This window comes from Argopecten irradians, unplaced genomic scaffold (assembly GCF_041381155.1).
Source record: "Argopecten irradians isolate NY unplaced genomic scaffold, Ai_NY scaffold_0669, whole genome shotgun sequence".
In the NCBI taxonomy this organism is placed as follows: Eukaryota; Metazoa; Mollusca; class Bivalvia; order Pectinida; family Pectinidae; genus Argopecten; species Argopecten irradians.
In genome coordinates, this window is record NW_027188136.1 from 28,058 (window position 1) to 42,113 (window position 14,056).

A 14,056-nucleotide genomic window follows, 5' to 3' on the forward strand; every position below is an offset into this window, starting at 1 on the left:
GGACTTGTGTTTAAATAGCCGGACTAGTAAAATTTTGGGGTTTACTGGTCCAAAGGACTGGCAGTGAAAAGTTACAGTCCAGACGAAAATGTAAGGAACTAATTACCCTTACTTATTTGGCAGTCGGGATTATAATGCGGACAGTTTAGGCTTGGAATGATGGTGTCCGTATTATCAAGGGTTCACTGAATACATGTGTGATATATCAAAAGAAAACTTTTCCATTTGATTAAAACGAAGATTTATATCAGTTTGAATAGTACACGTACACATATGAGTAACGATCATTTGAACAAGAATCACAGCTCCCTCTGTGACAACAGAGCAACATGCAACCTCTGTTTTCATCACTGTACATACATCTAAGATAGCAATTGGTTCGCTACATCAGAAGGGTCAATCTTTTACACATATGATTTCCCACACAGTCATATAAAGTCATAGCAAGCAACGTTCAAGGTCATCTAGGTAAGACAATCAATTATATATAGGTACTAATAATCTTATACAAGGCGACAAGAGGCCCAGAGGGCCTGTATCGCTCACCTGGTATCGCAAACTAATGATTTTTAAAGAACTACCTCTAATTCCTAACAGGTCGGGTAGTGATTTAAAGGATTTAGCTCTTTTTTACCTATTTGGCCCCGCCCCTGCTGCCCCGGGGGGTCAGAGTCAAGATTTATACAAACTATGTTTCCCTTCCCCCAAGGATGTTTCTAACAGGTTTTATTTGATACAGAACTCTATGACTAGTAGTGATTGAAAGGAAATGTTGACGGACGGATGATATGCCACGGCATAAGTTTTTAATACCAGACCTGCAGGCCAGGTGAGCTAAAAAAGAGAGAAAATATAGACTACTTAGATCTGTATTCCTATACTGAAGGTTTATAGAATTCTCCAAAATTCATAAGTAATTAAACAAAGTTTTGTACATAGTTAATGAAAATTCAGATTTAAAATACACAAATTAAGAAAGAAAAAAGGCCTTAATGGTCATGTGAATTATCCAGACCCGTGGAATAGGAAAAGAATTAATTATGGTTCTTCATGATGGTGACATTGGTATACATCTTGGTATTCTGGACATGCAGGCCAATGTTATTGGCAGAGTTTATCAAACAACACTTCTTAAGCTGATCTTCCTATCAATTCATTTCAATTTTCAGCACCAGTGGAACCAAAGAACCTAAAACCTTAAAGTTGGATTTCGCTTTGACCTGAAAAATAACAACATTTGGCCAGGCTCATATCAGGATCATTTCAGGTAAGTTTTGGCTAAACTGCACAAGTTGAACTTGAGAAGTTCAACATGTGTTTTCAAGATGGCAGTTGTGGTGGCCATCTTGGATTTCAGATTGACTTAATAACATTTGGCCGGGCCCATGTTAGGACTATTTCAGGCAAGTTTCAATCTAATTAAAATTAGACTTGTAATTCCACTCCACTACGATGCTCTACGTTACACTCCAATTCAAGATCTAACAACACGCCGTTTGGGGTCATCTCAGCATGATCCCTATGGTTAGCCAATTTGCAAGTCGTTTACGAAATCTTTGGTGTGGTTGATTCTCTAGGAAGTATAAATGTCTAACAGTACATCCCATGCTGTTCCGATTCTCGGCTAGAGGTCATACTGAGGTGACCCCCATACGGGGTGTCGTTAGATCTTGTATTGGAGCGTAGCGAAGAGCATCGTATGTAGTGGAGCAGAATTACAAGTATTTTAATTAGAATGCTCAAGTTTCAGCTTAATCGTAAAATTAAGATTGCGACATCTTGGATTTCATATCCACCCGCAAAATAACAAAACTTGGTTGATACCATGTCAGGATCATATTGGAATGAATTTTGTCTTTTGAGACCACTTTTATAATGTATCAATAAGTTCATCTCCAACAGCACCACACAATTTTTTTTTGTGGGGACAGTTATTTTCAATCTCGCCGACAATTTTATAAAACAATCTTATTTTTGTCCTAGCTATGGGGACAGCATCACACAATATAGTCCTGCGGCGGTAGTCTTTTCCAGTCTATGGGAGTCTTTTCCAGTCTATGGGAGTCTTTCCCTTCTCTGTGAGGTAAGTGTTGCACTTTGAGAAATGTTGGCAGCCCTTGAAGGGCGTATTTGCCTTTGAAGGGGATAAAAGGGCCAGAGGGGATGGATGGTCACACTCCAGGACATAATGCTTCTCCTGAAATGGAAGAAATTTATATTGTAATTATTAGGAAACAAATGCGTTGTAAATGCTTTAACCAAAAGGTCACACTGAAGGGTTTTAGTGATCCAACCATTAAAGTTGTATGGTCAATAACTTTTTCTCATTTTGTCATAGAAAAAAAGCATTTAAAGTGTTCTATATATTTTTCTTCACCTCTCAAAATTTTAAACTTCCCATATTTATAGAGTTTTATATTGGCAAAGTTATTAAATAATTTAATTTAAATATTGATTTTCCACGTGTACATGTTTAAAAAAGCTCTGAAATCTCCAAACCGTTCCGATCTGTATGGGTATTGCCGATGTTGGTCAAGTGATACGACTCGGGAGATTTCGATCTATACCGGTATTGTCAATATTGGTCATGTGATGCAACTCAGTTTTCTGATATTACACTAAATTTTGAAACATGGCGTTGACTGTGGTGGTTCTTTCAAAACGTGTGATATCTCCTGCTCCATTTACCACTATATATGCCAATAAAATATTGCTGCTGTTATGGATCTGAACCATCATATACAAGCATCCATATTCACACATTGTTTGTCATATGATAGTTTGTGATGGTTAAAATTACAAGAAATACAACTTTAAATATTTCCATTCCCCCCTCACCTGGTATATACAATCTCCTTTCTCCTTTGCGTACGACCCCCACAGAATAAACACCAGTTCCTTCATGTTCTTGTTGAGATAAGATATAACGGCATCTGTGAATTTCTCCCATCCTTTGTCTTTGTGGAGGTTAGTCTGGTGCTGTCGTACCGTGAGACAGGAGTTCAACAGAAGTACCCCTGAAATAGACAATACAGTTAGTCTGTGGTACAGTGAGACAGGAGTTCAACAGAAGTAAACTTAAAATAGACAATACAGTTAGTCTGTGGTACAGTGAGACAGGAGTTCAACAGAAGTAAACTTAAAATAGACAATACAGTTAGTCTGTGGTACAGTGAGACAGGAGTTCAACAGAAGTACACCTAAAATAGACAATACAGTTAGTCTGTGATACGGTGAGACAGGAGTTCAACAGAAGTACACCTAAAATAGACAATACAGTTAGTCTGTGATACGGTGAGACAGGAGTTCAACAGAAGTACACCTAAAATAGACAATACAGTAAGTCTGTGGTACAGTGAGACAGGAGTTCAACAGATGGACACCTAAAATAGACAATACAGTTAGTCTGTGGTACAGTGAGACAGGAGTTCAACAGAAGTACACCTAAAATAGACAATACAGTTAGTCTGTGGTACAGTGAGACAGGAGTTCAACAGAAGTACACCTAAAATAGACAATACAGTTAGTCTGTGGTACAGTGAGACAGGAGTTCAACAGAAGTACACCTAAAATAGACAATACAGTTAGTCTGTGGTACAGTGAGACAGGAGTTCAACAGAAGTACACCTAAAATAGACAATACAGTTAGTCTGTGGTACAGTGAGACAGGAGTTCAACAAAAGTACACCTAAAATAGACAATACAGTTAGTCTGTGGTACAGTGAGACAGGAGTTCAACAGAAGTACACCTTAAATAGACAATACAGTTAGTCTGTGGTACAGTGAGACAGGAGTTCAACAGAAGTACACCTAAAATAGACAATACAGTTAGTCTGTGATACAGTGAGACAGGAGTTCAACAGAAGTACACCTAAAATAGACAATACAGTTAGTCTGTGGTACAGTGAGACAGGAGTTCAACAGAAGTACACCTAAAATAGACAATACAGTTGTCTGTGATACGGTGAGACAGGAGTTCAACAGAAGTACACCTAAAATAGACAATACAGTTAGTCTGTGGTACAGTGAGACAGGAGTTCAACAGAAGTACACCTAAAATAGACAATACAGTTAGTCTGTGGTACAGTGAGACAGGAGTTCAACAGAAGTACACCTAAAATAGACAATACAGTTAGTCTGTGGTACAGTGAGACAGGAGTTCAACAGAAGTACACCTAAAATAGACAATACAGTTAGTCTGTGGTACAGTGAGACAGGATTCAACAGAAGTACACCTAAAATAGACAATACAGTTAGTCTGTGGTACGGTGAGACAGGAGTTCAACAGAAGTACACCTAAAATAGACAATACAGTTAGTCTGTGGTACAGTGAGACAGGAGTTCAACAGAAGTACACCTAAAATAGACAATACAGTTAGTCTGTGATACAGTGAGACAGGAGTTCAACAGAAGTACACCTAAAATAGACAATACAGTTAGTCTGTGGTACAGTGAGACAGGAGTTCAACAGAAGTACACCTAAAATAGACAATACAGTTAGTCTGTGGTACAGTGAGACAGGAGTTCAACAGAAGTACACCTAAAATAGACAATACAGTTAGTCTGTGGTACAGTGAGACAGGAGTTCAACAGAAGTACACCTAAAATAGACAATACAGTTAGTCTGTGGTACAGTGAGACAGGTCTTCAACAGATGTACACCTAAAATAGACAATACAGTTAAGTCTGTGGTACAGTGAGACAGGAGTTCAACAGAAGTACACCTAAAATAGACAATACAGTTAGTCTGTGGTACAGTGAGACAGGAGTTCAACAGAAGTACACCTAAAATAGACAATACAGTTAGTCTGTGGTACAGTGAGACAGGAGTTCAACAGAAGTACACCTAAAATAGACAATACAGTTAGTCTGTGGTACAGTGAGACAGGAGTTCAACAGAAGTACACCTAAAATAGACAATACAGTTAGTCTGTGGTACAGTGAGACAGGAGTTCAACAGAAGTACACCTAAAATAGACAATACAGTTAGTCTGTGGTACAGTGAGACAGGAGTTCAACAGAAGTACACCTAAAATAGACAATACAGTTAGTCTGTGGTACAGTGAGACAGGAGTTCAACAGAAGTACACCTAAAATAGACAATACAGTTAGTCTGTGGTACAGTGAGACAGGAGTTCAACAGAAGTACACCTAAAATAGACAATACAGTTAGTCTGTGGTACAGTGAGACAGGAGTTCAACAGAAGTACACCTAAAATAGACAATACAGTTAGTCTGTGGTACAGTGAGACAGGAGTTCAACAGAAGTACACCTAAAATAGACAATACAGTTAGTCTGTGGTACAGTGAGACAGGAGTTCAACAGAAGTACACCTAAAATAGACAATACAGTTAGTCTGTGGTACAGTGAGACAGGAGTTCAACAGAAGTACCCTGAAATAGACAATACAGTTAGTCTGTGGTACAGTGAGACAGGAGTTCAACAGAAGTACACCTAAAATAGACAATACAGTTAGTCTGTGGTACAGTGAGACAGGAATTCAACAGAAGTACACCTAAAATAGACAATACAGTTAGTCTGTGGTACAGTGAGACAGGAATTCAACAGAAGTACACCTAAAATAGACAATACAGTTAGTCTGTGGTAAAGTGAGACAGGAATTCAACAGAAGTACACCTAAAATAGACAATACAGTTAGTCTGTGGTACAGTGAGACAGGCAGTTCAACAGAAGTACACCTAAAATAGACAATACAGTTAGTCTGTGGTACAGTGAGACAGAGTTCAACAGAAGTACACCTAAAATAGACAATACAGTTAGTCTGTGGTACAGTGAGACAGGAGTTCAACAGAAGTACACCTAAAATAGACAATACAGTTAGTCTGTGGTACAGTGAGACAGGAATTCAACAGAAGTACACCTAAAATAGACAATACAGTTAGTCTGTGGTACAGTGAGACAGGAAGTGCAACAGAAGTACACCTAAAATAGACAATACAGTTAGTCTGTGGTACAGTGAGACAGGAGTTCAACAGAAGTACACCTAAAATAGACAATACAGTTAGTCTGTGGTACAGTGAGACAGGAGTTCAACACAAGTACACCTAAAATAGACAATACAGTTAGTCTGTGGTACAGTGAGACAGGAGTTCAACAGAAGTACACCTAAAATAGACAATACAGTTAGTCTGTGGTACAGTGAGACAGGAGTTCAACAGATGTACACCTAAAATAGACAATACAGTTAGTCTGTGGTACAGTGAGACTGGAATGCAACAGAAGTACACCTAAAATAGACAATACAGTTAGTCTGTGGTACAGTGAGACAGGAGTTCAACAGAAGTACACCTAAAATAGACAATACAGTTAGTCTGTGGTACAGTGAGACAGGAGTTCAACAGAAGTACACCTAAAATAGACAATACAGTTAGTCTGTGGTACAGTGAGACAGGAGTTCAACAGAAGTACACCTAAAATAGACAATACAGTTAGTCTGTGGTACAGTGAGACAGGAGTTCAACAGAAGTACACCTAAATAGACAATACAGTTAGTCTGTGGTACAGTGAGACAGGAGTTCAACAGAAGTACACCTAAAATAGACAATACAGTTAGTCTGTGGTACAGTGAGACAGGAATTCAACAGAAGTACACCTAAAATAGACAATACAGTTAGTCTGTGGTACAGTGAGACAGGAATTCAACAGAAGTACACCTAAAATAGACAATACAGTTAGTCTGTGGTACAGTGAGACAGGAGTTCAACAGAAGTACACCTAAAATAGACAATACAGTTAGTCTGTGGTACAGTGAGACAGGAGTTCAACAGAAGTACACCTAAAATAGACAATACAGTTAGTCTGTGGTACAGTGAGACAGGAGTTCAACAGAAGTACACCTAAAATAGACAATACAGTTAGTCTGTGGTACAGTGAGACAGGAGTTCAACAGAAGTACACCTAAAATAGACAATACAGTTAGTCTGTGGTACAGTGAGACAGGAATGCAACAGAAGTACACCTAAAATAGACAATACAGTTAGTCTGTGGTACAGTGAGACTGGAATGCAACAGAAGTACACCTAAAATAGACAATACAGTTAGTCTGTGGTACAGTGAGACAGGAGTTCAACAGAAGTACACCTAAAATAGACAATACAGTTAGTCTGTGGTACAGTGAGACAGGAGTTCAACAGAAGTACACCTTAAATAGACAATACAGTTAGTCTGTGGTACAGTGAGACAGGAGTTCAACAGATGTACACCTAAAATAGACAATACAGTTAGTCTGTGGTACAGTGAGACAGGAGTTCAACAGAAGTACACCTAAAATAGACAATACAGTTAGTCTGTGGTACAGTGAGACAGGATTCAACAGAAGTACACCTAAAATAGACAATACAGTTAGTCTGTGGTACAGTGAGACAGGAGTTCAACAGAAGTACACCTAAAATAGACAATACAGTTAGTCTGTGGTACAGTGAGACAGGAGTTCAACAGAAGTACACCTAAAATAGACAATACAGTTAGCTTGTGGTACAGTGAGACAGGAGTTCAACAGAAGTACACCTAAAATAGACAATACAGTTAGTCTGTGGTACAGTGAGACAGGAGTTCAACAGAAGTACACCTAAAATAGACAATACAGTTAGTCTGTGGTACAGTGAGACAGGAGTTCAACAGAAGTACACCTAAAATAGACAATACAGTTAGTCTGTGGTACAGTGAGACAGGAGTTCAACAGAAGTACACCTAAAATAGACAATACAGTTAGTCTGTGGTACAGTGAGACAGGAGTTCAACAGAAGTACACCTAAAATAGACAATACAGTTAGTCTGTGGTACAGTGAGACAGGAGTTCAACAGAAGTACACCTAAAATAGACAATACAGTTAGTCTGTGGTACAGTGAGACAGGAGTTCAACAGAAGTACACCTAAAATAGACAATACAGTTAGTCTGTGGTACAGTGAGACAGGAGTTCAACAGAAGTACACCTAAAAATAGACAATACAGTTAGTCTGTGTACAGTGAGACAGAATATAACAGAAGTAACCTAAAATAGACAATACAGTTAGTCTGTGGTACAGTGAGACAGGAGTTCAACAGAAGTACACCTAAAATAGACAATACAGTTTAGTCTGTGGTACAGTGAGACAGGAGTTCAACAGAAGTACACCTAAAATAGACAATACAGTTAGTCTGTGGTACAGTGAGACAGGAGTTCAACAGAAGTACACCTAAAATAGACAATACAGTTAGTCTGTGGTACAGTGAGACAGGAGTTCAACAGAAGTACACCTAAAATAGACAATACAGTTAGTCTGTGGTACAGTGAGACAGGAGTTCAACAGAAGTACACCTAAAATAGACAATACAGTTAGTCTGTGGTACAGTGAGAGAGGAGTTCAACAGAAGTACACCTAAAATAGACAATACAGTTAGTCTGTGGTACAGTGAGACAGAGTTCAACAGAAGTACACCTAAAATAGACAATACAGTTAGTCTGTGGTACAGTGAGACAGGAGTTCAACAGAAGTACACCTAAAATAGACAATACAGTTAGTCTGTGGTACAGTGAGACAGGAGTTCAACAGAAGTACACCTAAAATAGACAATACAGTTAGTCTGTGGTACAGTGAGACAGGAGTTCAACAGAAGTACACCTAAAAAAGACAATACAGTTAGTCTGTGGTACAGTGAGACATGAGTTCAACAGAAGTACACCTAAAATAGACAATACAGTTAGTCTGTGGTACAGTGAGACAGGAGTTCAACAGAAGTACACCTAAAATAGACAATACAGTTAGTCTGTGGTACAGTGAGACAGGGTTCAACAGAAGTACACCTAAAATAGACAATACAGTTAGTCTGTGGTACAGTGAGACAGGAGTTCAACAGAAGTACACCTAAAATAGACAATACAGTAAGTCTTGTGGTACAGTGAGACAGGCAGTTCAACAGAAGTACACCTAAAATAGACAATACAGTTAGTCTGTGGCGTACAGTGAGACAGGAGTTCAACAGAAGTACACCTAAAATAGACAATACAGTAAGTCTGTGGTACAGTGAGACAGCAGTTCAACAGAAGTACACCTAAAATAGACAATACAGTTAGTCTGTGGTACAGTGAGAACAGGAGTTTCAACAGAAGTACACCTAAAATAGACAATACAGTTAGTCTTTGGTACAGTGAGACAGGAGTTCAATAGAAGTACATCCTAAAATAGACAATACAGTTAGTCTGTGGTACAGTGAGATATGAGTTCAACAGAAGTACACCTAAAATAGTCAATACAGTTAGTCTGTGGTACAGTAGAGACAGGAGTTCAATAGAAGTACACCTTAAATAGATAATACAGTTAGTCTGTGGTACAGTGAGGACAGGAGTTCAACAGAAGTACACCTAAAAAAGACATTACAACCCAGTTTACAGAGACACATGGGGCTTAAAAATTTATCTATTGGCCCAAACAGCAAATATACAGAAGTGCAAAATATTGTTTGGATGAATACAAAATAATCAAATAATTTGATATGCTCATTTTTTCTTTGATTAACCATCAAGGCATTGTAAACTTAACACTGGTCAGTATAAGATGTAAGTTTGTGATTTATTTGACAATTGTGGCCTTAAATGTAGGTCAATGTCATTCATTTTAACAAACCTTATAGCTCTTTATCTTAGCATGTTACAGGTCCAATATCAGGTCTATCTCTAAATTTCTAATTTATAATTGATAAGAAGTTGTTTAATTAATTACCTTGTTCTGCCCAGCCTATCAGCGTACCATGACCGGGATGCTTGAATCCCTCAATATCGTTTTTCAGTTCCTCATATATTTTCTCTAAACTGTAACCAAACAGAGGCTATTACAGTGGGTGACTATTACAAATGTAATATCTTTATAACAAGTTCTGTCAAAATTTGACATATAAAAGTCTGACAGCCATCACGATGACATTTCAGGTAAATGGAATATTTTGGAAAAGAAATACCATTATATCTGGTGTAAAGATTTCAATGAAAATTTTAGCAAGTAATTGGAAATCTTTGATTTTCAGGTAAGCACTTTCACATATATGATTAAAGGGACAATTCACTCAGGCTAATTCTTTTACATAACCAAGAAGCAAAATATGGCATAAATGTATAGTTCTACATTTCTTATGAAACATATAACATAAAATATTGACAAATTCCACGTCATTGTTTAGTATTTTAATTAATATCGTTGAAATATCAAATCGTTGATCAATACGATTAAGCAGGTACAATATGGACTCTGTACCCATACCCGAGCCAAAGTCATGCACGTTAAACAAATAAACTACATAACCACCGAGATGGTGATAAAATTATTTTTAGGCAAGACAATTCACCTAAAAAGGTAAACACACTACTGTCAGAGCGATTTGAGCAGTTCTAGACAAAAGTTGCATTACTCTACGAGCAAGGGACAGGGTTTGGCATACCAGAAGTTCAACCACAAATTTTAATGTTCTCTTAGACTGAATTGTCCCCTTAAAAAGGCTAATTCTGTTACAAAAGCACAATATACAATTATATATAATAAAAGATTATATGTAATTATGCAGAGGTGATCTTTATACTGAGGTGTTCTTTATACAGATGTTATCTTTATATGGAGGTTGTCTTTATACAGAGGTAGTCTTTATACAGAGGTGGTCTTTATACAGAGGTGGTCTTTATACAGAAGTGGTCACTATACAGAGGTGGTCTTTATACAGAGGTAGTCTTTATATAGAAGTGATCTTTATACAGTTGTGATCTTTATAGAGAGTGGTCTTTATAAAGATGTGATCTGTATACAGAGGTGGTCTTTGTACAGAGGTATCTTTATACAGAGGTGGTTTTTATACAAAAGAGTTTTTTTATATATGTGATCTTTACACAGAAGTGGTATTTCTACAAAAACGACATCTATACAGATGTGATCTTTATACTGATCATGAGATGGCCTTTATATAGAGATGTCTCTATAAATATGTGTTTTTTATACAGAGGTGTCTCTATACAGAGGTGGTCTTTATACAGAGGTGGTCTTTTTACAGATGCGATCTTTAAAATGAGGTGGTTTTTATTCAGAGGTGTCTCTATACAGAGGTGGTCTTTATACAGAGGTGGCCTTTATACAGAAGTGATCTTTTTACAGAGGTGGTTTCATACAGAGTTATTATCTCTATACAGAAGCTGGTCTTTATACAGAGGTGGTCTACTCTATACAGATGTGGTCTTTATGCCAAAGTGGCTTTTATACAGAGGTATCTCTATAGAGGGGTGGTCTTTATACAGAGGTAGTAATTATACAGATGTGGTCTTTATACAGAGGTGGTATTTATACAGAGGTGGTCTTTATACAGAAGTAATCTTTATACACATGTGGTATTTATAGAGAGGTGGTCTTTATACAGAAGTATTTTTATACAGAAGTGGTATTTATATGAAAGTGGTATTTATACAGATGTGATCTTTATACAGAGGTGTTTTTATACAGAAGTGATCTTTATACATATCACATCTGTGGTTTTTATTAAAAAATCCAAGATGGCAGTCGGTTGGCCATCTTGTTGACCGATCAGTCCAAAATGCAATATGCACATTAAGTGTCCTAGAGGAACATTCATATAAAATTTTAGAAAGATCCCTTCTGTGCTTTCTGAGAAATAGCCGTAAACAATTTATAACTATCAAATTTCAAGATGTCGGGAAGTCGGCCATCTTGTTGACCATCAGCCTCAAAATGAAATATGCACAACTAGGGTCCTAGGAGAACCTACATGTGAAATTTGAGAAGGATCCCTTCAGTACTTTCTGACAAATAGCAGTAACAAATTTTAACAAAAAAAATCCAAGATGGCAGCTGGTCAGCCATCTTGTTGACCATCAGCCTCAAAATGAAATATGCACAACTAGGGTCCTAGGGGAACCTGCATATGACATTTGAGAAAGATCCCTTTAGTATTTGCTGAGAAATAGTGGTAACAAACTTTTACTTTCAAAAATCAAAGATGGCTCTCTGGTTACCGATCGGTCCCAAAATGAAACATGCACAACTAGGGCCCTACGGGAACTTACACAAGAAATTTGAAAAAGATCCCTTTAGTACTTTCTGAGAAATAGGGATAAACATGAATTGTAAACAAAGGGACGGACCTGACAGTAGGACGGACCTTGGACCATGGACAAAAACCGATTTGAATAGCCCACCATCTGATGATGGTAGGCTAAAAAGTTAGTTAATGTAAAGCTGACTTTTAATGAGTGTACAAGTTTTACCTTGGCGGTGGCTTCACACCTTTCGGTACACTGAAACACAGACCTAAAAAAGAACATTATTACAACAAAAAACATTTCAGCATCATCCAAAACAAATAAAAACTGATAATTATACCAGCATGTAAATCTATATTAGAAATGGACACTGATGAAAAAGGTATATTATGACATTTTACGTATATATTTTGTGCTTTTTGCGACATTTGCAAAGATCAATAAATAGATCATAAAAATTACTCTCATACAAATGATTTCACAACAACCTTACCTATCCAAGCTATCAGGGTAGCTGTTTATAATTAGTTCAATAATCTAATGGTAACATATGAAATATGAGACAGATTGCTTCTGTACTATGAGAAATAATGGTTATAAACTTCAAATTTGATTCTTTTGAAAAACTTGGTGGCCCCTTCATTCTCTCTCATACTACAAGCCCAATATCAGGTTTCTACTCAGACCGCTTAGTTATTGACTATAAGTCATTTAAAGATAAAAGCCAATTCGACCCCTGCAAAGGTTAATGTCATTCATTTGAACAAATTTACTTATAACAGTAAGTCATTTAAAGATTTTGATAAATGTAACAAATGACACAACTAGCCTGATATGGATAATTACATCTGCCATGAAAAGATACTGTTACTATGTGAAGCACTTACCGTGGGCTTGTTTTGGTCCTTGGTATGGACCTCACTTACCGTGGACTTGTTTTGGTCCTTGGTTTGAACCTCACTTACCGTGGACTTGTTTTGGTCCTTGGTTTGAACCTCACTTACTGTGTGCCTGTTTTGGTCCGTGGTATGAACTTTACTTACCATGGGCTTGTTTTGGTCCTTGGTATGGACTTTACTTACCGTGGGCTTGTTTTGGTCCTTGGTATGGACATTACTTACCGTGGGCTTGTTTTGGTCCTTGGTATTAACCTTACTTACCGTGGGCTTGTCTTGGTCCATGGTATGGACATTACTTACCGTGGGCTTGTTTTGGTCTGTGGTATGGACTTTACTTACCGTGGGCTTGTTTTGGTCTGTGGTATGGACTTTACTTACCGTGGGCTTGTTTTGGTCTGTGGTATGGACTTTACTTACCGTGGGCTTGTTTTGGTCTGTGGTATGGACTTTACTTACCGTGGGCTTGTTTTGGTCTGTGGTATGGACTTTACTTACCGTGGGCTTGTTTTGGTCTGTGGTATGGACTTTACTTACCGTGGGCTTGTTTTGGTCTGTGGTATGGACTTTACTTACCGTGGGCTTGTTTTGGTCTGTGGTATGGACTTTACTTACCGTGGGCCTGGTCTTTACCGGGGTATGGATCTTGTCCCAAAATTACAACCTTCACCTATCAAATATATGCATAATTTAGTTTTTCGCATTCACATAATGGATTTTATAATTTACATATTTTTATGGTTTTTACAAGGAATAGAATAAATAAAAACTAAGAGCATCTAACATTAGTCTGTCAAGTGGACATGTACAGGATATCTCAACCCGAGTCAGAATCTGCGGAGAGGCTAATAATGGCATAGCATTGTTGCCCAATCCTAATTTTTAATATTACAATAAAATACATTTATTCTGAAATGAATGATGACAAACCTGAGTGAAAGATTTTGGCATGTTAACCGAGGTTATACGGCCAAAATCTTTCACTAGGGTTGAGATATCACTGCATGTCCGCTTGACAGACAATGTCTTGATTCTTTTTTCTTCCCATACTCTTGATCTTAAAAAAAAGAAATAGGAAATTCCTGTTGCTTTCCAGCTTTTTCATCTCGTAATGATCACAGGAATG

The 14,056-nt window shown here is 37.6% G+C and overlaps 1 protein-coding gene across 1 annotated transcript; it reads right to left on the reverse strand.

Moving 5' to 3' along the window:
- Positions 1-224: 224 nt before the first annotated feature.
- On the reverse strand, positions 225-13,881 carry LOC138313389 (uracil-DNA glycosylase-like). The gene is made up of 6 exons (XM_069253860.1): positions 13,861-13,881; positions 13,546-13,600; positions 12,260-12,302; positions 9,723-9,811; positions 2,839-3,017; positions 225-2,197 (listed from the first exon to the last, which is right to left on the reverse strand). Exons 1-6 carry the CDS (start codon positions 13,879-13,881, stop codon positions 2,036-2,038), a joined length of 549 nt encoding a protein of 182 aa, XP_069109961.1. The 3' UTR covers positions 225-2,035.
- Positions 13,882-14,056: the final 175 nt, after the last annotated feature.

What these genes read in the sequence shown, in the direction of transcription:
- LOC138313389 (XM_069253860.1), bottom strand. Translation starts at nt 13,881, where the DNA reads ATGCCAAAATCTTTCACTCAG. An exon ending in GATAGGCTGGGCAGAACAAG is followed by an intron (nt 3,018 to 9,722) that starts GTAATTAATTAA and finishes TGTCTATTTCAG; the next exon opens with GGGTACTTCTGTTGAACTCC. An exon ending in AAGGAGATTGTATATACCAG is followed by an intron (nt 2,198 to 2,838) that starts GTGAGGGGGGAA and finishes CTTCCATTTCAG; the next exon opens with GAGAAGCATTATGTCCTGGA.